At 43.2% G+C, this 25,688-nt stretch overlaps 2 protein-coding genes across 9 annotated transcripts in view; one reads left to right on the forward strand and one right to left on the reverse strand.

Annotated features, from left to right (window-relative positions):
• Window positions 1–23,019, reverse strand: part of SPTLC3 (serine palmitoyltransferase long chain base subunit 3) — a 292,121-nt gene extending 269,102 nt beyond the window's left edge. For 5 of the 8 annotated variants that reach the window (XR_012158328.1, XM_073339598.1, XM_073339597.1 and 2 more), the window contains exons 1-2: window positions 22,515–23,019; window positions 22,321–22,400 (exon numbers count right to left, since the gene is read on the reverse strand). The gene's annotated coding sequence lies outside the window, so the exon portion shown is untranslated. Of the gene's footprint in view, window positions 1–20,560; window positions 20,778–22,320; window positions 22,401–22,514 lie in introns of all 8 variants that reach the window. The other 3 variants (XM_073339599.1, XM_073339595.1, XM_073339594.1) reach the window with 2 other exon arrangements.
• LOC140908350 (small ribosomal subunit protein uS3-like) lies at window positions 10,326–10,745 on the forward strand. Its single transcript, XM_073335316.1, has one exon. The coding sequence runs from the start codon at window positions 10,366–10,368 to the stop codon at window positions 10,717–10,719; it is 354 nt and encodes a 117-aa protein (XP_073191417.1). The 5' UTR covers window positions 10,326–10,365; the 3' UTR covers window positions 10,720–10,745.
• Window positions 23,020–25,688: the final 2,669 nt, after the last annotated feature.

The following is a 25,688-nucleotide window of genomic DNA, read 5'->3' on the forward strand; positions in this document are numbered from 1 at the left end:
AGTAGACCTCTAGCCTTGAAGATCAAAGAGTCCAAGTCTGAGTCTATGCAACAGATGTAGGTAGAGCAGCGTGAACAACTTGTGATGAATTATTTATCTGGCAAATTTCCTTTTTCCGGGAGGGTTTGCAAACTATGTACAAGCAACACAAACTGGTAGCGTTTGTGCACTGCATCACTAGAGAAGCAATGTCCCAATTTATAGCACTGACACGAAACCCCACAATTTAATGAGCAGCCGCAAAAACAGCCAATCTAGAATGATAGGAGATGGGATATTTGTTGCTATAGAAATTGGGATATTTGTTTCTAAAGCTCTTCAAACTAATTACTAGTATCTATGACACAGCCATGCACATTCCAATGAGGAATTTGCTGTAACATCTGGTAGACAAGATGCTGAATTAATGCATCCACTTCAGTTGCCTTCACTGAGGACATGGACTCATTTCACAGCCAAGCATTAAAGTGCAATATTGCCATCAGAAACTCATGTGATAGGAACAAAATGATTTCCTGCCTTCAATGTACTTTCTATTTCAGAACATACTAGTGAAAGGAATGAGTTATGAAGGTCTTAAATGCAGCAAGCTTCTTATCTATCCGCAGCACGGGCCATATCTTATCCATGCTATATCAATTTGGGAAGTAAAAGTATATTAAGTTATTGGGAAAAACCTCTTTCAGAACTACCTTAAATGGTTCTATTCTGATTGCTGTATAATTCATTGCTACGATAGACATCCTAAAACCTGCTCTTGCCTTAATCGTGCCAAGGGGCAAAAAGGTACATTTCTGCTAGGATGACACTGAACGGTGGCAATCTGTGGCCTTGGGCTGCCTCTGTGCTTTATTTGCAAAGCCTGAGAGAATTGTTGCATGTCTGGAAGAATTTAGTACAGAACAAGTCGGACTGGGCACCTGTTTACAAGCCAAGATAGTTCAGTTAAGGTCACCAGCAAAAGGGAAAAACCAAATTGGGCGTGTGCTCTCTTTTGCTTCCTTAGATATCTCTAAAGAAGGGTTTGTGGTGGTTTTTTTAGGATTGGTCTACATGGGTTTTTCGTAGTGGTATAACTATGTTGGTCAGGGATGTGAATTTTTTTACCGCTGCAATTATATCAAGACAACCCCTACTGTGTATGCAGTTCCATCATTATATATGTGGATGCTGTTATACTGGTGTATTTGTGCTCATGCCAGCATAGTTCATTTTTCTTCCCATATGGGAATAATCTGTAATGGTATAACTGCATCCACGTATAGTAAAAGCAGTACAGATTTTGTGTCTAGACAAGGCCTTAGTGTTTTTCCCCTCTGTCTGTTATCTTAGAAAGTCAAGTCCTTTCTAGCCTGCAAGGCAGCACTGACTGGAGAGCCTGTGAAATGACCACATCACAAAAGCCAAGAGAATCAAAACTGAATCTTTCAGAGAGGAAGAGACTTTTAGTCAAAGTACTGAAAACTTTTTAAAAACACTCATTTCACTTCTATGAGGAATGAACATTTCAAAGAAAGGAAGTCTTTGCCAAAGATACAAAAACTCTCCTCTTCCATTAAGGTGAGACAACTCACAGCATACGTCCTCTGAACTCTCCTGGAGGCCCTGCAGCAAAAGTAGAGAACACGATGCTAGACATTGATATTTCTATGGTAAACAAATAGAAACCAAAGTATTCAGCCCTTCTTTATACATGATGACAAAGGGGCAGTAGCCTAATATTTTAAAAAATGTTTTGCAGGGTCAGCTCTAGGCAAGCAGCAATATTTCGTAACTAGACCTAGGGGTTACACACTGGATTAAAAATAGACCTTTTTTTCAGGCTGGCACGTACAATAGAGATTTGACAAGAAATCCCGTCTATTGCGTACCCTATACAATCCTTATGGCCTGCATTTGACCTTGTTATAACTCCAGTGAGGTCAAAGGAGTTACAGTGGGGATGGATTTTCTCTGATACAGTGGGTTCACTTTGGCAATGATGCAGTAGTCCGCCACGATCAGCGAAGCACTTAAGCATATGCGGTGTCTAAACCTTGCTCAGTTAAGCACGTTCTTAAGCATTTTTCTGAATAGGGACAGACTCGTGACTCAGGTCCCGCCTTCAAACACAGCATTAGGGCAAATTCGTTCTCCTTCCCCTGCATTTTCTCTCTCACTCATGTTCCTGTTCCCAGTCTCTCCATATTCTTCCCACCTTCACCTTCCCCTCCACATATTTTCCTGTGTCCTCCATGAAAGAGTTACATTCATTTTAATTCCCTCCCCACAAAAGTCACTCACACTCTTACTGGCAACATTTGGTAGGGACACTACATAGTCATATTAACATGAGACAAAAGTAAATTAAAAACAAACATGTGCTTGCATCAGTCCTGCCAGTTTCTCACTCAACACCACCCCGTGCACCTTTCTCAAAGTGGAGGAATATTTGCAGCAGCTGATGCCAGGTCTACACTAAAGAGTTAGGTCAATTCAACTACATCGCTCAGGGATGTGAAAAATCCACCTTAAAAAAGCTCAAAAAGCCAACCTAACCCCCCGTCTAGACAGCAGTAAGTCAACAGAAGAATTCTTCCCTTGACCTAGCTACTGCCTCTCAGGGAGGTGGATCACTACAGCAATGGGAAAACACCTCCTGTAGCTACATGAGTGTCTACACTGAAATGTTTCAGATAACAGCCGTGTTAGTCTGTATTCGCAAAAAGAAAAGGAGGACTTGTGGCACCTTGGAGACTAACAATTTTATTTGAGCATAAGCTTTCGTGAGCTACAGCTCACTTCATCAGATGCATGCAGTGGAAAATACAGTGGGGAGATTTATATACACAGAGAACATGAAACAATGGGTGTTACCATACACACTGTAACGAGACTGATCAGGTAAGGTGAGCTATTACCAGCAGGAGAGAAAAAAAACCTTTTGCAGTGATAATCAAGGTGGGCCATTTCCAGCAGTTGACAAGAACGTGTGAGGAACAGTGTGTGGGGGGAATAAACATGGGGAAATAGTTTTACTTTGTGTAATGACACATCCATACAGACTAACTCCGCTGCTACTCTGAAAAATGTAATTTAGCTTTCACAAAGGCTTTATTCTAGTGTTGCCACATGTTCCACAGTCCTCAACACTGAGCCAACTTTTCATAGTAAACTTGGTAGGAGTGGGTAAGCTTTTTTAACATAAAAAGAAAAGGAGTACTTGTGGCACCTTAAAGACTAACCAATTTATTTGAGCATAAGCTTTCGTGAGCTACAGCTCACTTCATCCAAGCATCCGATGAAGTGAGCTGTAGCTCACGAAAGCTTGTGCTCAAATAAATTGGTTAGTTTCTAAGGTGCCACAAGTCCTCCTGTTCTTTTTACACTGAAATGCTGCCACACTGCAGCTGTGTCACTAGTGGTTGAAGTGTAGACATTGCCCTAGTGTTCTGAATTAGTTTATCATGAAACACCAAATAACTTGTTAAGATTCACATCAGAGAGAGCAAGCATCATGCTCATCTTATAAAGAAAGTAAGTGCTCTAGACAAGAGCCTGGAAATAGAATTTTAGTCATCCTCAGCGGGGGAAAGGAACCAACCAACCAAATCACACCACAAAGAGTCTTATAAATCACAGCACAAGGATTTTAACCCCTTATAATATGACCCTCACTAACCAGTTTTAAACCAGTTCTTCCCTGGTTAACCCCCTTTCTCCTGAACTCTTTTTTTAAAATTCTCTTTCCTGTTTCGACTCCTCCTTTGCTAACTTCCTGTACCTGTGCCACCAGCATGGCATGGCAATTTTGGCTCTGCCAGTAATTAGTAGCTTGGCAATGCTCAACATTAGATTTTATACAGGTGTGCATGCATTTGCCTATTTATCCTTTTCCTATTTCTCTGGGAAGGACAGACCATGGCAGCAGAGTTGACCAAAAAAAAGGTAATAAAACAAAAGAAGGATGTTCCATCTTTTGCATTTCATTCATATCATAGTCACTCACCCACAAACCAGAGACACCCAGACCAGGAAACAGAACTGCATCTCCAACAGAATGAGCAAAAAAACACCCCAAAACAAAAACCCACTCAGCTCTGAGCCTGCCACAGAGACACACCACCCTGTCCCAGTTTTTATTAATTAAATGAAGTGCCAAGGCATTTATGGTGTCCCAAAAGAAGCTCCTAGGACATCATATGAAAAAGATGGGACTGTCCTAGTAAAACTGAGACACATGATTACTTTATCTATAAAAGGATTTTGTTGGGATGTATAGCCTAGGCTAAAAGCACATGGGACCTAAGTCTATCAGGAGAGCTGAGAAGAGGAATTTCAAAGAACATTTGTATACCACCTAATGGAAAGCTGTTCGGGTTGAACTGACAATGCTGTGGGTGTTGGTTTAAAGATGTGCATGATTGTTAGCAGATGTACCCGATTCCATGACAATTAATTCTTGAACTCCCAGAGGGTTAATATAAAAGTTCTCTACTGCTGTACTAATTTTTATCCTTGATTTTGAAAAAATATGTTAATCTCCACACACATATTCATGCTGTGCTAATACAGTCATTCGTTATGATTATAAAGCTGCTCTAAATCCCATGGAAATTCAGCAGATTTGGCAGAGTGACTTTTACAGATTTGGCCAATAGTGTGTAGGGAGGAAATATCTTAAAATCGAGCCAGGCACACCAGGAAGCAGTCTCAAACTGTATTGTGTCTCAGTCTATACTGTATCTATTGACTCCAAAGGGAGCTGCTGGACGCTCAGTACTTTGAAAGTCAGGTCCTCTGATTAGGTGCTGAATGATGGTTCTTATTTTTTAAACTCTGGGGGTGGGTTTTGAAAGGCATTTAAGAGCACAATGGGACTTGTGTTCTTAAATTTCATAGGTGCTTTGGAAATACCATTCCTTGCCCTTAACATGTTTTAAGTGAACTGTAGGAATGTTTCAGAGGGGTAGCCATGTTATTCTGTATCAGCAAAAACAACGAGGAGTCCCGGTGGCACCATAAAGACTAACAAATTTATTTGGGCATAAGCTTTCATATAGTTTGGGAACTGATGTTATATGTTTTACAGCTACTGCATAACAGTAACAAAAAATAATGTACAAATATCCACACTGATTTAAAGCAATGCACCAGATTTCTCCCCCCCCGCCAACCATATGACTTATGATGAAAGCCTTTCTATATTTCAGGATTTCAAAGGCACAACCCTTTCCTTTTCCTCTTTGCTTTTTAGGTCTTTTTCAATCTTTTTTCCATTGTTAGTTAATCTAAACAGAGCCATGGATAACCCACCCATTTCTGCAATGTAGCTTTATAGAATAAGCAATGTAATTTAATGTTCACCCTGGTTAGAGTGTGAATCCATTAAATGGGTTGTGTAGTTTGGCAAAACTGTACATGACTGGTTTCTGTCACATACCTGCTGTGCCGGATCCTTTGATGTGGCCTCTGTCAGTTTTGCTAGTCATTGATAAGCAAGTGGGAGAGCTGTATTATGTTGTTTATTCCTTTTATGATGTGGATGGGAATGAAACACGGTCCCCACAGCCTTGCTCCAGCCCGAACCTTTCCACCTATCAATCTGAGCCCATCTCCTCCCAACACATGCCTATGTAGGACTTCATGGAGAGCCCTCTGCTTGATCCCAGGAGGAGAAGAATGATACAGGAAGGTCACTGATCTCCACTTTTGTGCAGAGAAAGATGCATGGAGACTGAATTCTAGTAGACAGTGCACAAAGGCATTTCCCAAACACCTCGACTGAAATGCAGGCCCCACTGAAGTCAATGGGAGCTTTAATGGGGCCAGGATTTCACAGAAGAGTCCATCTTGGTTTTGACTGCACTGAAAACTTGCCAAGGGGTGGTCTACAGGTCTCTGTGTCAGGAGCTACAGTACAGAGGGTTATTCTGTGGTAAGAGCGTTGGGTCAGGGAATGTTGCATACACTTGCTAATAGCACATATTGGACATATATAACCTGCAGGAGGGCCTGCGTGTGTGTGTGTGCTGTGAAACAGGTAATACGTTAATGATTTTCAGCAGGATCCTGCAACCAACTTCGTTTATTTATTAATTTATTATTATTCATTTCATTACACCCGTGCCAGGATCTAAGTGCATTACTAAATGTATAAGTACATATTAGCAGAGGGTGCCTACTGAGGCCTGCATGCAAAGGCTGTACAAGAAAACCAGGCCTCTGATTGTTCAAATGGGAGGTCTCTTTTCGTGGAAGCCTTTTACCCCTACAAATATTGCCCTCACAGTTCAGTTGTGGGTGCAGATCTGTGTGCTAAAGCTTCCACCTCCCTGATTGTGGGGGTAATTCATTTTGTACATGTAAATTGGGAGGATGGGCCTCAACCCTTTGAAAATTTACCCCACAATATCTTCCCAACCCCACACAACACGTCCCAGCCTGGCTTCTCCCCCAGTTACCCGGAGGAAAAAGTCTGGGAGAGCAGGTGGAGGTAGTAGACCGTAGCATGTCCTGAACGTTACCACGTCCAGGCTGTGGCAAATCCAGGAGGGAAGTGCATTGCAGAGCCAAGACGCTTTTCCTGCGAATACCCTTCTGCTTGCCCTCTCACACCATTTATGTCAGGAGAGGACTGTTAGCTGAAGCACCTCAATTAGCACAGTAAGCCAGGAGGAGAGAGTAATTTTTAAGGTAGCCAAGACCAAACCATTTAGGAGCATTCTGTGGGCAAGCGGTGAAGTTCTGGAATTTGGGCCTTCAGAGTCGGCGTAAAACTCCCCTGCTGTTCCTGAGGCATAAACCAATGATTGTGGATTAGCCATGTAAACTGCCGTATACGTATAGATTTGTGGTGTTTGTATTGCAACACGACCGAAGAGTCCCAGTCGTGGATCAGAGCTGCATTACGCTAGGTGCTGTGCAAACACAGAACATAAGAACTGCCTGCACCACAAACTCATCCCCAGCCCTGCCTCACCCTAGAGCCCACACCCCCAGCCTGAGCTTTCACACCCCCCACACCTTCAAACCCTCTATCCTAGCCCTGAGCCCCTCCAACACCCCAAAACCCTCATCCCCCTGCACCCCAGTCATGAGCCCCCTCCAACACCACAAACCCCTCATCTCCAGTCCCAGTCCCAGCCCTCATCCCCCTGCACTCCAACCCTCTGCCCCAGCCCTGAGCCTCTCTAACACCCCAAGCCCCCCAGCTCCAGGCAGAGCCCTCACCCCCCCGCACACTCCTACTCTCACCCTGAGCCCCTCCCACACCCCAAACCCCTCATTCCCAGCCCCAGACAGATCCCTCACCCCTACACCCCTACTCTAGCCCTGAGTCCCTCCCACACCCCTGTACCCCCTCCCATCCCCAAACTCCCTCCCAGAGCCTGCACCTTACACCCCAATCCCCTGCCCCAGCCTAGGGCCTGCACCCCAGACTTCCTCCCCCACCCAAACTCCCTCCCGGAGCCTTGGGCAGGTGGGGAGCCGAGTTTGGGCAGGGGCGGGTTCTGGGCACCACCAAAAATTATACAAACCTGCCGCCCCTGCATCTGGCCATACAAATAGTGTGATCCTGTAACCAAAAGAAAGCACATGGGTAGAACAGTTTTGTGATAGATTCACTTATGGCGGGGGGAAATATCAGCACTGTTAATACTATCCCATTACTAATACAAAGTTGTACTGCATCCTGCAATAGAATAATGGCCACATTCATTACTCTGTTGGTGATTACATTACAGGGATGCCTAAAGCTTTACAATGACTGGCATTGAGTAGAACACACATTGGATTTAGTGCATTTACTGAGTGGAAGAAAATTACCTTTAATTTAATTTATGTATGTTCTTTATTCTAATAGCCACCCATATGTTCACCAGTACAGTCTGGGCTTCAGGCTACCATGCGATTTTTCTGTATTTTTCTTACAGTCTATAGCACTTCAATCTCCAAAATGGGTTTAGTCATTAATCTACTTGCTGCTAATGGAATTTCTGCAAAGGGCCAAGTTGAAAGTCTTGGAAAACTGATATGAGTGAATTCAGCATCATAGCTAAAACGAATATTCAAAAGTACAGCTGTTTTAACATGCTTGTGTTCTACTAATCAATGAAAACACTTTAAACTACAAATAGATCAGGGAGCTGAGAGAAAAGAAGCTTCAGAATTATTACATGGATTGTAGCTTAAGTTCTAACACACTTTAAAGCAACAGATCTCAGCTGGTGTAAACTTGTGAAGTCACTGGAGATATGCTGATTTACACCATCTGAGGATTTGGCCCATTCTATTTATCTGGAGTTATGACTTTGGCGTGTTTAGATTGGCCATCTTCCAAGCACCTGCATATGAATGGTCTGGAACTTGGGGCAATCAAATTCTGACCTTGTATCAGCATCCCCTATTGGCAGATGAATCCTTCTTTAAAATGCGTGAAATCGCAGCCTCAGAGCTCAATTTCCTCCATACATGGGCTGTTCAAAAATGCTGATTTGGATCTTGAGCATCTCTTTATTTAAAATATTTAGTCTTTGGTAACTCTTCTTATTGGAAACCTTATACAGTGCCTGTTGAGAGATCTCAGTGCCATTACATAAAGTCTAACAATGCTCACATAATGTAGTTGCTCTGCTACTTAAAACATTCTAAGGGTTGGACTACATTAGAAACATTGAACTAATGTAGCTAAATTGATTTAAAAATGAACTCCATGACCTCTATGAAAGGGAGAGCTTTTCATTGCCTGTCATTTTCTTATTCTTATCCAATGTGCAGATGTCAGCTCTCACTTTCAGAGAGGTCATGGAATTCTGAAGATCTTCATCTCTTGAAATTTTTCTATTAGCTGTTCCTTAATGGAAGGATCCTTTCCCCCTTGTAGTGTCTGTCTTATCATTCAGGGACTCTGGAGTTCTAGAAGAACTAGAAATGCAGTCCTGTGATGTGGACATTGATAATTTGCAAGGTCATTGGATTGGAAGGGCTAGTCCTTCTTACTGGAAACCTTATACCGTGCCCATTTAGAGATCTCAGTGCCATTACATAAAGTCTAACAATGCTCATATAATGTAGTTGCTCTGCTACTTAAAACATTGTAAGGGTTGGTCTATATTAGAAAAATTGAACTAATGTTACTAAATTGATTTAAAAGTGATCTAGTTGGACCGATGCGAACCCCTAAGGTAGACATGAGAGAGGGTCAGGAAGTTTCTGTTAAAATATTTTTTGACAGAAGATGCAGTTTCTTCAAAATCTAAAGTTTCAGTTTTGCCAATTTTTTTTTCAATTTTCCACTGGGGAAGTCTAAACAAAATATTTTATTTCAGGTTGGTTTGACTCGAATCAGAATATTTTGGTTAGTCGAACTGAATCAAAATATTTCATTTAAGCTGCATCATGGGAGATGTAGTCCAGTGAGGGAGAGCAACCCACAGTGGAGGAATAGGGGGCATGAAGCACCCAAACTACAGTTACCATGAGGCATTGTGGCAGCTCAGGGAACACAGATGAATGTTGAACAAGTCAAAATGAAATGTGGTTTGACTTGCTTCAGCAAACGGACAGGAAACATTTTGATTCAGGAAAGGCAAAATGTTTTGTTTTGATCAGAAATGTTACAGCAAAACATTTCTGAATGAAATTTTTTTTGAACTTTTCATGTTGCAACAATTTTTGTTATTTCAACTTTTTGTCCCTATGTAGGATGCTTTTGTTAAAAAAAAATGGAATTTCTACAGTACAAAAATTCCAGTTTTTGTCCAGTTCCAGGAGACACTCTTAAACCCTTTTAACCTTTGCTTAAACCAGTTTAGTTTAATTTGGTAAATTACCAATGCAAGTTAAATCATTTTAAGGAAGAGTTTAATTGGTTTGAGCTGTTCTACATTATGAGATTGCCTTGGTTTAACAAGATTGATTCAAAAATCAATCATTAAACTGGGGAAACTTTTCTAGTAGAGAAGGCCTAACTCTCTATATGTATTGCTTTAGCTGGTGAAATCATTCCATTTTGGAGGAACGTTCAATTCCTCACAGGTATCTGCCTCAAATTCTGACATTTGTTTACATTCCATAATGGAAGAATGATAAAGGAAAGTCCATTTAACTAGACTTAGCTCTTATCATAGCTTTGTTACTGATATGAGACAGGATGTTTTAATCGGAGTTGGATCTTCCCTGCTCCCCTGGATAAGTCATCAGACTAATAAAAATGCCAGTTTCAAAGACACTTTTAAGACATTGAAAGGCGGGGAGCCTTTGATCAAGCATCAGAGCATTATGGCCACCTCATGTGCTATTGCCCAAGCAGAGTCCCTGCTTTACAAACTCCTGGGACGTTTAGTGGTGCGTCGAGCCTGCTATAGTGTCCTCCGCTTCATCATGGAGAGTGGTGCTAAGGGTTGTGAGGTGGTGGTGTCCGGTAAACTCAGAGGCCAGCGAGCCAAGTTGATGAAGTTTGTGAATGGCCTGATGATCCTCAGTGGAGACCCTGTAAACTACAATATCAATACAGCTGTGTGCCTTGTCCTCCTCAGGCAGGGTGTGCTGGGTATTAAAGTAAAGATTATGTTGCCTTGGGACCCAAGTGGGAAAATTGGACCCAAGAAACCCCTGCCAGATCATGTCAGCATTGTAGAGCCCAAGGAAGAGATCTTACCCACCACACCCATCTCAGAGCAGAAAGGTGGCAAACCAGAACAGCCAGCCACGCCTCAGCCAGTTCCCACTGCATAATGGGATTTTTCAACACTTGGAATGAGACTGTGACCCATGAAAGTATCTTAATAAAATCATAAAAGACAGTGTAAAAACAGAGCAGAAGAGAGAGGTGCTCCAGCAGGGTGGGTGAATGGCTCAGGGTATTGGTGAGCAGCCAGAGTGTCTTTCTTCTCTAAATTACTGGTACAGTCCAGCCCAGGTCAGTACTTAATATGCAGTTGCCATCAGCTGACAGTTTTTATGTAGCGCCCTAGATGTTCTTGGTACTTTACAGGCAAAAAGAAAGACAGTCCCTTTCTCAAGGAGCTTAACAGCCAAAATAAACAAAGAACCCATTCGAATCACAACAGAGGAATGTGGCCTGAGGAAGATGGCTAGTGGAAGGAAAACACTGCTCTTAGGGTGCATCGGCACTGCTCACTTCATTGGGCAGTGGGCAGAGTGCCCAGCCCCCCATCCCTTGGAGGTCTGAACTTGCTGCTCTTCTCTTCCAGAAGGACACCTGCATAGGGCAACGTGTGCCAAGGCAGTGGGGGCTCCAGCAGGGGGCAGGTAGGGCCTGGTTTGCCCTGTCACACAGGGATGTCAATGCAGTATGTTCCATGAGCATGGCATTCACCCCACAAAGTGTTTCTTCAAGTCTGTTTTCTTTGCAGCCTCTTAACCAATGATCTTATCTGGAATCAGTGATTTGTACATGTCATAGTCATTGATATATTCATGTTTATGTGGAGGTTTGGGTTCTTTAAGAAAGCCCCAGGACTGCCTTTGCGTCCCCTGCTGCCACTTCCTCCTGGGTCCTAGTGGTCCCCTTCGTCATTTTCAGGGGTGATGTGTGGCCACTCCTGTTGTGCAATGGTCTTCAAGAAGCACCAGACCCCCACTGCTCTCCCTCAGCTGAAGACTCATGAGCAGGGCAGGATAAGTCCTATCAGCTCCCACCAAACTCCTTTATAGAAGCTAGCCGGTTTAGGGGAGCATTCCTGCTGGCAAAGTGAGGATCAAACTTTTATTTTAAATGACAGTGAAATATTTACTAGCGCTAGATAGACCCTGGCACAATGAGAAAGGAGATGGGATAGAAAGGGACATTTGTCAGTAACTCACTAGTATAAGGGGCAGATTTAATTTTGAGATTGCACCATTATTAGAGATTAAAAAGCCTTAATTAATTAATTAATTAAAAAGCAGTGTGGCCTAGTGGAGCGAGCAGTGGACTGGGACATGGAAGCCCTGGGTGCTATTCTTGTGGCTTGCTGGGAGACATTGGGCAAGACCCTTCCACTCTCTGTGCTTCAGTTTCCCCCTTGTAATATGGGGACAATAATAATGACCTCTTTTGTAAAGTGCTTTGAGATCTACTGGTGAAAGTATCTAAGCAGTCTCCCTAGTAATTCAGAATTGTTCCTTCAAATAATGATAGTCTTCCGTCTCAACATCTCACAGTGCTCTATAGGCATGAATGAAATAAGCCTCACCCATTGCCTGTGAAGAATGTTGCTACATGCTTTGGTGTTTTTTTTCCTGATCAGGTTGTAGTAGCATTTCCAGAACCTCTCTAGGGAGTTCATTCTGTAGTCAGATGGACTCTAATGCTCGGGAACTTTTCCCCAATATTCATCTGAATTTCCTGTTATTGACCTTTGCACCTAAGTCTGGGGTTTAGGTGCCTAGGTACCTTTGTGGATCCTACCCTTAGACCCTGATTCTGGAAGGCATTTAAGATCACATGTTACCAAAGTAGTTGAGTAGTCCCAATAAGTCAGTGCAACTGTTGACTTATTTCACATTAAACACATGTTCCTGAATGAATCGGAATATTTGGATTGGTAACGCTACAAAAATCATTCACTTTTCAGCTCCTGTGCGTTATCATCATTATATCTGTCATGCCAGACTCTATAAAACACTGCCTTTTGGGGATAATGGAGTGAGCTGGTGTATCGCCTCTGTACCCGGGAGCAAATTCTTCTCTCCCATTCAGCATCTTATTCCATTCCATGGATTTCAATGGGGCTACTTGTGGAGTAAGATGTTGCTCAGGATGAGCAAGAGTGGCAGATGTTGCCCCTTGGGAATAAAGTCCCAGATTCCTTCCTGTACCAGAGTTCCACTTGGTTTAGCAGAGCGGGGTGAAGGGTGACGTCAGGGAGCATTCTACAGCCAGCTTTGTGCAAGCCTTGCCTTGGTGTAGCTTGGGTGCTGCTCTAAACTATAACGGCAGTCAATGGTCCCCTTGAGACCATTAGCCAGCGGGTGATTGCTGGAGCACACCATTCTCCGGTCACACCCCTCCCTGCTGCTCCCCACGCATGTCAGTCCCCTTATGTTGGGACTCCTAATGGGACTCATATTGGGAGTTGGCTATAGTGAATCTGGACCCAATTCATCCATTACAGGGGATATAAAAGCTAATTTCTATTCTCTTTGCAGTGAAAAGTGATGGCGTAAAGGAGAGAACCTGGCCCAAAGTTTCCTTTGATGACCAAACCAATACTTTCCCCGAAATTCGTTTAAAGATCCCTTGCTACTTAATTTGGAATGTTTGCTCTGGCCTTCCTCTGTTCTATGGTTAGCTTTCCTGCTCTGTGTATTTGCACTGTAGATCACAAATATAAGAAGTGACCCAAAATGAATTCTAAAACTATTCCCATTTTAGTGTTTTGGTTTCTGGTGACAGTCTAGCAATTTACTCCGTACTAAAAGACAGGAAAGGTCCAGCTCCTGGATAAGCTGTCTGGCTGCTCAATATAATAACTAGTGTCACGGGTATAATAAAATGTTATACAATTTTTATTGGTGCCCTCCTGGAGAATTATAGCAGTAGCAGTGGCTTGCAGAGCAGACATACGGAGCTGCAGGCAGAATGCATCTGTTTCCTTTCTATACAAGTCATTCTGTTCTCTACATCTGTAAACAAGGACATTTCACATAATGTCATCGTCAATCATATCTATAATAAAATGGTTTTTAAATATAGCTACAGCACTTCTCTCTATTTTTTGAACTGACCTTTTTCTCCCCCATCTTTCCCCCCAGAAGGATTCTTCTGCTTCACCTCTTATTTCCTGGAGCTTTGCCAGCTCTACAAACTTGGTGTTGGCTTTTATAGTAGCACTTAGAGTAAAAAAGGAGTGTGGGGAGGCAGGGGCATGTCAACAAGAATCCACTTCCTCCCGCTGAATTGAAAAACGTTCAGGGCCGTGTTTCCTGCTGTTTTATCAGGCGACTGTTGCCTACTGGCAGAGGTAAAAACGGTGACAATCCAGATAGGAAGTTAAACAGTAGAGCCTTGTTTCCTGGTTTCAGAAAGTTGCTGGCAATCTTCCTTCCTCTTCCCCAGCTGTGCAATGCTATGTGAAGGAAAGAAATAGCAACTGTGCTAAACGGAAGAGGGAGGGACTGAGCTGCAGGGAACTTGGTTTCCACAAGCTTTGGTGGTGGTGCCTCTCGCGGAGATTTTCCATCAATGTGCTATTTAAATGTACAGTTAAATTGCTTCAACGATTTGTAGGACTCAATAGAATGGATTTAAATACATAAAATAAACTTGTCTGAATGCTGGATCACAAACATTTTGAACGCCATTCCATGCCCATTATTAGTGTCCATCTTACATTGCAAGCTCTTTGGGGCACAGCCTGTGTGTTGGCACAGTGCCTAGTAAAAATAGGTGTCATGATATGTGTTATATTATTTAGCCACTAGATGTGTGTGTGTGTGCTGCAGAGAGAGTTCCAGACAGTGTGATTACCTGGTAAACAAACAGGATAAAGCTGGAACCCAAGCTCTGTAGAAGTCTGTTTGTATGGTTTTAGTTTTGGCTGGTTTGTTTATTAAACACTTCCTGTTTAAGGACTGTGATCCATATATTACGACAATAGGCTTTAATGCTGATAGGGCAGACAACTGAGCTCTGTTGCTAGCATGGCACAAATATTAAACAACAGCTATACTCCTGGAAGACCAGCGTTTCAGACCGGGTGCATTTTTAAGTTCTGTGCTAGTGAAGGCATTTAGCATCACACCAATGATGTACTTATCCCTGGGGCTTGAAGGTGGCAAGGGTGCATTTTTAACACAATAGTGTCCTCTTCTGCCACTCTCACAGACTGACACTGACATGGCAGTGAACTATTTGGGCAGGTTAAAATGTGGCAAAGAGAAACAATAGTGAGAGGAATTCAATGAGTTTACAAGTAAATTATGGGAATAAAAAAAAATGACAGGTTATAGTCACAAATTGTTAAAGTGCTCTGTAACGTTTGAATTTTGTAGATTGTGCTGCAGACCTCATGAGGTCTAGTATTTGTCAAGAGGATAATCCACCAGTCCCAGATTCCTTCCTGTCCACTAGGGTGTATCGCTAGTTTCCTCCCATGTTAAGGTCAGTCTCCTGGTATCTCAGGGTATGTTGGACTGCAATCAAAACCCTGTGGCTGGCCTGTGCCAGCTGGCTCAGGCTAAGGGGGTGTTTAACTGCAGAGTAGATGTTTGGGCTTGGCCTGGAGCCTGTGCTCTAGGACCCTGTGAAATAGGAGGGTCCCAGAGCTCGGGCTGCAGCTGAAGCCAGAATGTCTACACTGCACTTAAATAGCCCCTTAGCCTGAGCCCTGCAAACCGGAGTCAGCTGGCATGGGCCAGCTGTGGGTTTTTAACTACAGTGTAGACTTACCCTCTGATGACCAAACCCTTCTGATGTTCCATTTTTAGGCCTCTATCTGCATTCTTCTTCACCAACTGAGCTAAAACCAGGAGCAACAGATGCTATAGTTCAACAAATAACATGCTATATTAAAAGAATTTATATAGATATTAAATTCTTAAAGGCCTAAAGTGCTGCTGCAAGACTGCTGTTGGAGCAGAAGACTGAATATGAACATTTGGAGCTGGACTAAAATATTAATACAAACTCCCTTCTAGGAAATGTAATGTATTGCTTTAATATCTTATAAACAAGCGCATGCAGAGTGGGGCTAGAGGAGTGGAAATATACTTGGGATGCTTTTGCTACATGCTGTATTGCATGAACACAATTACCAGCCAGTTCATTAGCTAGGAATTAACACTAATCAGTGTAACAGGCAAGAGTCCAATGCTAGTCCCATCGCAGGCCAGGAGGATTTTCCCATTGACCTCCATGAGACCAGGATCCATAGGTCACTTTGTGCTTACAGTGTAACTGAAAGAAGACAATGGTTTTCCTAGTCTTCTTTCTCTTTCTATCCCTTGACATCTCCCCATTTTCACAGAAGCAGGGTTGCCGAGCCTCTATAGGCTTTCTTATCATATTGTCTAGCTGAATTGAAATTGCAGCTGTACATAGACAAATTGCTAAATTCTGTGGGTCCAATCGTCAGGGCTGGAATATGGCAAACAGCCAAGCAAAAAAAGACTGCGGATTACATGGGATGAGGAGCAAAGCGATGCAAAATGCATGAAAAACACAATGCTCCTATCAGGCACTGTGAGGTTTATCCCCCTCATGAAGTGCAGGTGATGTGCATAGGTCGGTACACTGAAAGAAAGGCATGGTCCCAGTAAAAGGAGGTATGGGTAGTTACGGTCAGGGCTTTCACATGCCCGCCCTTTGCCGCTGCCGGTACCACCCTACATGTGCCTAGGAGCCCTGCGGGCCACCCAGGTGATTTAAAAGGGCCCAGGGCCGTGGACAGCAGGTATTGAAGGCAGGGCGAGGCTATGCTTCCCCAAACAGCCTTGCACGGCTCCGCCCACGCTCCACACCCAGCCCCCTTCCTGCTTCCCGAGCTGTGCTGCATGGGGCTGGGGCTGGGAGGCTAATGGGGGTGCCGGCATTCCAGGGCTGGGAGGCCCATGCCTCCCGCTCATCCTCCCAGGGCTGGAGGGGTGGGGCTGCGTCATCTGCTCACCCTCCCAGAGTTCTGGGGCTGGTGGCACTCGGATGGCCTGGTGTGTGTGTGGGGGAAAGACTGGCTGCCACACGGGGAGAGGGGGAAACTCCAGCAGGAGAGGCAGGACCTCGGGCAGAAGGGGTGGTCCAGGCTGGGGGCTAGCCTCCCCAAGCTGGGGGTTCATCCGCCGCCCATGCCTGGGGCTCCCAGCTGCCAACGCTGCTACTGTGGCAGCGGCTGCAGCCGGGGGCTCCGGGCCCTTTTAAATCACCTGGGCCCTTGGGAAATTGCCCCCTTTGCCCCCCCGGGCCTGGTCTTCATGTATCTCCATCCCTGCAGCCAGTGAGATTTGAGCTCATTAGGTCACAGTTCAGGGCAACTTCACCTGCATTTCCCATCAGTGGTCCAGCCTGGACACACTCTTTCAGGGTTCTAGCTTCCCAGCCATTGTCTGCCTTGGGTGGAGACCTCGGCCTGACTCCCTTCTCACCAGGGTATTTCCAGGCTGCATGGATCCCTGCCTTCACTGTGTTATTCCCAGCAGCGAGGTGGCCCAAGCACATCTGCTCAATTTCTTTTCAGAGATGGTTAGCAGTGTGGCTGCCCACTGTTATAGATACCACACATCTCTTTTTATGCAAGCCTGTTTTATTCTTAAGGTAAGGATCTGAGCACTCTGCAGACCATTTGCTGGATCAGGAAGAAGGCCATGAGCCTGTTTAAAACCAGGCTATTTATCCAAAAATCCTTTCTTTGTCTGTTTGGGCCCTGGAGAGTCCATTTTGAATTAGTAGAAGCATAGTTCTCCAAGGGGTGGCTTCAAAGGGGCTGATAACTGGAGGAATTACATTAGCATTCCCCTCCTCCTAGTGGAGTTACATACAATTCCCCAATAACACTTACACATTTGCATTTTTAATACAAGGGATCCCCAAGGTATTAACCCTCATTCAGAAAGATTTAACCAAATTCAATAAGCTTTATCTTAATTCCATCAGGTTTGTCCAAGATATTGTGAGTCATACAAGGAGATGGAGGGTGCTGCCATAATGTGTCTCTGGTGAGGAAATGCTGCTGTTACTGCATCCACTGGGATTTCATACTTTAGAGGATACTAGAGTACGTATCGTACTTCCATGTGAATAAGACTTTGTGTGCACCTTGCTCCTTTTTAAAAGTCTTTTTGGTATGAAACAGGATTGCCTGACATTCTTTATGCAAGATGAGGGGGTTTGTAAGTGTGGATGGGGGATAGGAGACAAAAATACTGTGGCATCCTTCCCTTACAAACTGGGAAATGGAAACTCGGAGTCGGGCCTGTAAATGAAGCTAGACTTTCCTTGCCAATTAATGTAACATTTTTACTTTACAAGTTTTCTATTCTCTGGAAAGCTGTAATCTGATTTCTCAAGGAGCTGCCAATTATTTTTGTGGAATTCCTGTGACTTTCCATGATGAAGTGTGGAATGGACCGTTTCTAAGCAATAATGTTTGCACTTTAACCATTCAATGCCAATTACCTGGTGAACAAATGGAAACTTCTATTCTGCAGGGTGTGTTTAAAAAAAAAAGAAGAGATATTTCCAAATAAATTATGTAAAATTGCATGATATTACCCATCACAACCTGTCTTGCTAATACATTGTGAAAATTAAGCCTTCAGTGTCTTATGTGAGTGCTAGTCAGTGGCAGCAGATTTTGTGTAACTATTTGTAGAGCCCTGCAGATCCACAGATATCCATTTTATATGCATGGATATCTGCATCCATGGATGCAGATGTGGTTGTTTTGTTTACCATCTTTGTGAATCACAGATCGGATGTGGATCCAGATTTTTGTATCTGCGCAGGGTTCTAGAGCAGCAGTTCTCAACCAGGAGGTCCACAGCCCCCTAGAGTTCTGTGAGCTGGTTTCAGGGGCTCCGCAGAGCAGAATTCTGGAGCCCCAAGCCCAGTGCCCCCTTCGTGGGTTGGGGAGCATCGGCGCTTGGGACTCTTGGCTTCAGTCCCGCAGGGGGTGCCAGGCTCTGGGCTTCTGCCCTGAGGAGCCCCCTGGGCCCCCTGAAACTGGCTCATGGACCCACAGGGGGCCACGGACTCCCGGTTGCAAACGGCTGCTCTACAGGGCACTCACTGGTGCACATGTGGATACGTATAAAAGGTGGATCGCAGGTTGGATACAAGTTAATTGTCCTGGATGAGAATCCAAATGTTTCAGTCCACGCAGGGCTCTGTGCAGTAGGCAGTGTTTTCAGAGGTATTGAATAACTGGTGTAAATGAATTCTGAGATAAACAGTAGGGCTCCCCCCCCCCCTTGAATGTTTCATGTGAACCATATTGCTTTTATGATGCTGCACAGACAAAGTGATGTGCATGTTGCTACTTTGAAATATATATGGTCATATTTTACGTTAGGGGTACCTTTATTAGTAGCTTATAAAGGATTAGTAAACAAAGAATAGCTGTTACGCGCATATGACAGACATGAGAAATATGCAATATAGATGGCTATAAGTACATCACTACAAAGTATTATAGATGGTTATAAGATGGCTATTGATATGTTGGAGTGATAACAACTGATTAAACCTTTGCTAAAATATCAACCATTTATCAATGTACCCTTAATATAAAGCGTGCCTGATTATTTCTATCAGAATAGCTTTAATGTCATGCACATTTTTTTTATTCTTAAGTTCAGTTAACGAGTCTTCCATGAACAGAATACAGTAGATAGTGATGATTGCAAGGGATTCCAGGGCAGCGTTAAAGTGACAGGACAGAAGATACTGAGGCAGTCAAGACTTGGGTATGAAAGACACAAACATGGGCAAACCATTTTTGAAGGGAGACAAAAACTGGCTTTTCTTAAATAAGAAATTTCCACTGGGGAAAAATGTTCATTTTTAGTAACTGTTTTGTAGTAAAACAGAAAATCTCTAAGTTGAATTTTTATTTTATTTTATTTTAATTTTCCCAGTTGGAAACAAAAGTTTTGGCTGGTTGGGAAAAAGTTGTCAGTAAAACCAAAACAATTTTGCCTAACCAAGTGTTTTGGATTTTGGCTGGCATTGGTGCTAGGTAGGCATCACCTGCCCCAAGGGGGATGGGCAGGACTGGAGACTGCCAGAGATTCAAGGCACGAGCAAGGAGAACTATCAGCTACCAGCATGAAGCATCTCCATTTTTCATCGAGTCCAACTCTACCAGCCACCCACGGCCTGTGGGGAGACTCTTATTATTTTTGCTTAATTTGTGGGCTTTGAGTATGTAAGGAAGGGAATGTTTAATTACTGCTGTGTGATTGGTTAGTCAGTTGTTATCCCCAATTCCCCCACCTTTACTTTTTGTTCTTGGTTTCTGCCCTTTCTCCTTCTTTGTTTTACTGTTATCTTTTGTTGGAATACAAGATTTGTGTATCCTGATAATCTGTTGGTTCTTGATGTGACGGGTTCGGTCACAGAGATCCCCTTGGGACTGTCACCTGACATGCTGAATTTGCCTCTGAGCCCATTTTCCCTGCCAGCTTGGGACTCCAGAACCCTGCCTTGCTGAGCCAGACATGCTAGCCAGCTGAAAACACAGACCCAGGTCTGGTACATGCTCCCAAAGCTGCAGACTTTAACCAAAAACTGCTCAGCAGGTCATCTGTCTCCAGGACCCAGACCTCCAGTTCCCAATGGGATCTAAACCCCAAATAAATCCATTTTACTCTGTATAAAGCTTACACAGGGTAAACTCATAAATTGTCCACCCTCTATAACACTGATAGAGAAATATGCATAGCTGTTTGCTCCCACAGATATTAATCACTTACTCTGGGTTAATTAATACAAAAAAGTGAGTTTATTAAGTATAAAAAGTAGGATTTAAGTTGTTCCAATTAATAACAGACAAAACAAAGTAAGTTACCAAGCAAAATAAAATAAAACACGCAAGTCTAAGCCTAATATATTAAGAAACTGAATATAGGTAAATCTCACCCTCAGAGATGTTCCAATAAGCTTCTTTCACAGACTAGACTCCTTCCTAGTCTGGGCCCAATCCTTTCCCCTGGTACAGCCCTTGTTAGTTCCAGTTCAGGTGGTAACTTGGGGATTTCTCATGACTGGCAGCCACCTTTGTTTTGTTCCACTCCCTTTAATAGCTTTAGCACAAGGCGGGAATCCTTTGTCTTTCTCTGGGTTCCCACCCCTTCTTCTAAATGGAAAAGCACCAGGTTTAAGATGGATTCAAGTATCATGTGACATGTTCGCGTGTCCTGTGAGACTTCATTACCCACTCACTGACACACACGTATACAGGAAGGCTCACAAGTCAACAGAACCATTTACAATCAATTGTCCTAGCTGATGGGAGCCATCAAGATTTTAAACCACTATTAACGGCCCACACTTTGCATAACTACAATAGAACCTCAGAGTTATATTTCATATTCTTAATTTCAGATACAAGAATGACACATTTATACAAAAAGGATGAATGCACTCAGTAGATTATAAGCATTATAAGCTTTGTAATGATACCTTACAAGAGACCTTTTGCATAAAGCATATTCCAGTTACATCATATTTACACTCATAGCCATATTTTTATAAAGCATATGGAGTGCAATGTCACACTTGATTTGCTGTAATTATAAATGGTAGGGTCCTAGAGATCACAGGGGCTGTGTATTAGGTTATGCACTCTGCCACTGGCTGGAGGCACAGAGCACAACATCCCACAACCTATTGGTGCTAAGGTGGGTCACTAAGCCCCTCAGAAGAAGGAACAAGGTACTCTGCCAGGCTCAAAGAGCAAGGTTATCCCAGGTATATATTTATTAAAACACGTAGTTAAAAATATTCCTGCTTCAAGAAACATAGTGGGGAAAGGACACTAATTAATTTAGTTGTTGCTCAGCTGAAGAGGCCTAAGATATACAAAGTACACATACACAACTGGATCACACAGTTGCTTTTCAATCTGTTCTGAAAACAACAACAACAACAAATGCTTAAAGGTCCTGACATCTTATTGGGCTGCGTTACTCATCACAATGGCTCTGTACAACTGACGGGTAAATGAACCACTTTGCAGTGTGATCGTTCCACAGCTGGAAGCCTTAAAAAAAGCCACCAACCAACTAAAAATTAACAGGCTAAATCAGCTTTAAAAAGGAAACCTTTGCATGCTTTGAAAGCATGCTGAGGTTCATCCGTGTCTGAAGTACAGTGTTTGAAGATGGTTCAGTGTCTCTCTGATGCACTTCAGAAATTAAGAAGGGGAGCAGAGATTTGGCCCTACATGCGGCAATAAATAATGGATGCTTTCAACATCTCATTTGCATCTGAATTAACCAGGCTAGCTAAATAAAAAAGTCATCCATTATGAAGGTGGAATTTAGTATCTGTATTTCAGAATCCCTATTGTCTTGGGCACAGGGGCAGGGACTAACAGCTCTGTTAAAAGCACCATTAATTTAATTTCCTTAGAATTAATAGACAGTTCATACTGAAGAACTGGAAATTTGTTTTTGCTGGAGGGGGTCCTCAAGCAGCCTCTCATTATCCCCATTTAGCCTCAAAATCTCTGGAGAGTGACACAAAGCACTTGTACTGTGGTCCCATGGGGCTGGGGATGTCATTCCTTTGCAGCATTCACCTGCTCCTGTGGGGAAATTTGAGCCAGCTTCAGACACTGACATTAGATCCAGTTTAGAGCAGTATGTTTTTAACTCTAAATATGGCATATACTCTACCAGGTTAGTTCTGTCCACGGAAGTGGAATGCAGGACACATGGCTATTATGAGCCGAAAGCACCAAAGGCAATCAAGTAATCTGCAGGCGAATATAAATATTGTTTCATTACAATGTAGTCTACACATATTATTCACAAAATGCATATTCTCATAGATGATTTTTTAACCTGCAACAACCCACAGTGTTACTCACAATTTAGCTTTCACAAGAGGTCATGATCCTCGTTTTTCTTTTCTTCCTTGAAAACGTTGTATAAGTTTTCGCTCAGATCCTACAAATATTTCAACCACCTCACCCCCAAATCAAAACATTCACTTGGCTCTATCTTGTGCTAGTGATCTAAGATTCATATGATTTAGTTTGTGATAGCACCTAGAGGCCCTAACCAAGATCCCATTTGTGCTAGGCAGGGCGGGATTTCCAGTTAGGCACAGTAGGCGCGCCTAGGGGTGCCAGCCTTCTAGGGGCATGGAAAAGTTGCCAAGTATGAGATTTTCTAGCCCAGTTGGGCAATTTTTAGCTGTCAATTGCTGGTTATTTTTTAGCAGTTGTGAGCTGCAGTATTTTGGGCTATTTTGCTGCCCTGCTGCCGCTGGCCACACTGCTTGGGAGTCCTAGGGAGGGAGGGAGCCTCCTGATCTGCCCCATCCCCGACCAAGATGACCCGCATGCCGCTTGTCTCAGGATATGCCCCCTCCCTTTCGGTGACAATTGCAGCATGCGCAGAATTCTTGTCCAAGGGAAAATGTGACGTGGTTCTTCCTGTCACCCACTAGAGGCCACTGTGGTGCCAGAACAGCCTGAGCTGGCTGAGGCTGACTGGTCTGGTGGGCAGCAGGTGTATATTTTCCTCAAGTGAAAAATCACAGCAACCTTCCTGGAGCCAGGTTAGGAGGCAGAGCAGGCAACACAGGGCTGTTAATAAGGGAACTAAAAAGAGGAGGAGGCAGGGTTGATGTGGTATGTGAGAACCAGAGCCTCAGCTGATATCAATCAGCATAACTCCATTAGCTTCAGCTTCAGTCCAAGTAAGTTCTGGCCGTTGTTTTTTGTTTAGTTAGAAGCATGAGGATATATTTCAAAAAACGGTCACACTGTTTTAAAGTAACTAACTACTCTCAGCTTCAATGTATATGTGCAATGCGGTTCATTAATTGCCTACATGCTGCCTCAAATATTTGATACACTAGGCAAAATACCTTTCCACTGCTGCCAGATGTACCATATACAGTGGTCACCATTAAAATGTCAGTGTTTACCCAGAGTTATCACATAGTTGTCTATGAGATTCTGCAGTGAGGGCCTGACCCAGAGCCTGCTGAAGTCAATGGAAAGGCCCCTATTGTTATCAGATAGTTTGGTTTAAGGATCCATACCCCTTTACTTAGCAGAGGAAATTGATGTGGCTTCTAAAATATCATTATGTGATATCTCTGGGTAGATGTTGAATTTCTAACGGTGAACGCTGTGTGATCCCTTTGAAATGCCAATGTTCCAGTACAATATGTTTGCTCCTCTTCTCCGCTGTGCATAGAATGTGGTTGCATTCTTCAATATGCTAGTGTTACATGTTAGAATCATAGAAGATTTGGGTTGGAAGAGACCTCAGGAGGTCATCTAGTCCAACCCCCTGCTCAAAGCTGGACCAACCCCAACTAAATCATCCCAGCCAGGGCTTTGTCAAGCTGGGCCTTAAAGAACAATTGGCACTTCAAAGAACAGTACCTCAAAGGAACAAGAATGTTTCCCCATTCTACAAGTCATTTTACTTTAGGATCTAATTCCATCTAAGAATTCACTAGGGTTATTTTTTCACTTAGTTCCAGGGAAGATTAAAGAATTTACATCTCACCTGAGTGAGCTTGAAAATCACCACACGAAAGGAGTTAAAAATACAGATTTTCTTACTTATGGAAGGTTATGGCAGAAAACATTCATTTCAGATAAAGCCAAGGTATATTTACACCATCTATAGCAGATGAAGCCTCAGAACCTTACAGGATATCTCTTAAAAAGTATTTGTCAGATTAAAATCGTAGACATTACCTGGGTAACGCAGTTAAGCTACCTGGAGTGAGTGGCATTTTACTCCTGTTGTATTATGCTTTCAAACTAAACCTGAACACTGCCTACCACCCGGATGAAAAATGACGGGAGCAGATTGCCACTAAAGAGAATATTGCCTTCCATCCAGAGGGCGCTGATGATGAAAGAGAAGTGCAGGAATCTCATAATTTCGTAGCTGCAAGTCTGTATTTTTTAATTTTCGTGAGCTGATACAAATCAGAGAGAGAGCTGTCAGGAAGCAGTGAGAGGTACCAGGGTAATTCAACATCAAAGATACGGTAGAATAAAAGAATCTCACTGAACATCATAATTGGAGGGACTGGTTTCCTTCAGGAATCCATGAAACCATTGGGATTCTCAACACATTTATGTTATAGTCTTTTTTTAAATAAACAAATTCTGCATTTTCTAAAACCTATGCACATATGGTAATGTCCCCCCACCCCCGCCCCATAGGAAGCAATTCACTTTAAAAACTAAATTAATTCCATATCCCTGAAAAGGTCATTTACTCAGGATTACTGGCAGGTGCCATAAGCTTAAGAGATGTCACTTGCATGTCAGTTCAGCTCAGCTGAACACAAAGCAAATTAATTCAGGCTGGTCAAATATTGTCTAAGACTGCTGAGGCAGGAGTGATTTTGTATTTATGATTAACATTACAATAGGACGCAGAAAACACTAATCTGGATCAGGGCTAGGCCTTGTACAAACACCTTGTAAGAGATAGGTCTTTCCTCCAAGAGCTTACCGTCTAATTACTACGGCATGAATCATTGATTGTTGATTTGTATTTTGGTAGTGTCTAAGAGCCATGGTCAGGGACCAGAACCCCATTTTGCTAGGCATGGTACAAACATAGAACAAAAAGAGGGTCCTTGCCCGGACGAGCTTCCAATCTAAGTAACTTCTTTTTTTAGGAGTAGCATGCTGCCCTGTTTCCAATGCTGCTGCAACAGGACATGATTTGTTCTTGTTGTGCCAATGGCTGGCATTTTAGCAGTTCCCCAAAGTGAAAAACTGGGTTTACAGTCTAATTGGGCAGCACCCCTTGAAGGGTGCTGCTAGAACCACTGAAATATTATGCAACGGTCACTGTGTCTGAGAGAGTGAGCTGGACCACTGTAGCCCCACCCTCATCAACGTGTCTGTGTTTGTGTTGGGAACCCAGTAGCATCTCCACCAGTGTTCTGGCTAATTCAGCCTTCAAGATCGGAATGTGAAAGGAGGGGTGAAGCCATCTGCTTTAACTCGCAATCTTGAAAGTCAGACAAAGTGCTGTCAGTGTTTGGCTGTCAT

The sequence above is a fragment of the Lepidochelys kempii genome, chromosome 3 (genome assembly GCF_965140265.1).
Source record: "Lepidochelys kempii isolate rLepKem1 chromosome 3, rLepKem1.hap2, whole genome shotgun sequence".
NCBI classification, from domain to species: Eukaryota; Metazoa; Chordata; order Testudines; family Cheloniidae; genus Lepidochelys; species Lepidochelys kempii.

Bases quoted from the DNA above. Each gene is read 5' to 3' on its own strand.
- LOC140908350 (XM_073335316.1), top strand. From the start codon at position 10,366: ATGGAGAGTGGTGCTAAGGGTTGTGAGGTGGTGGTGTCCGGTAAACTC.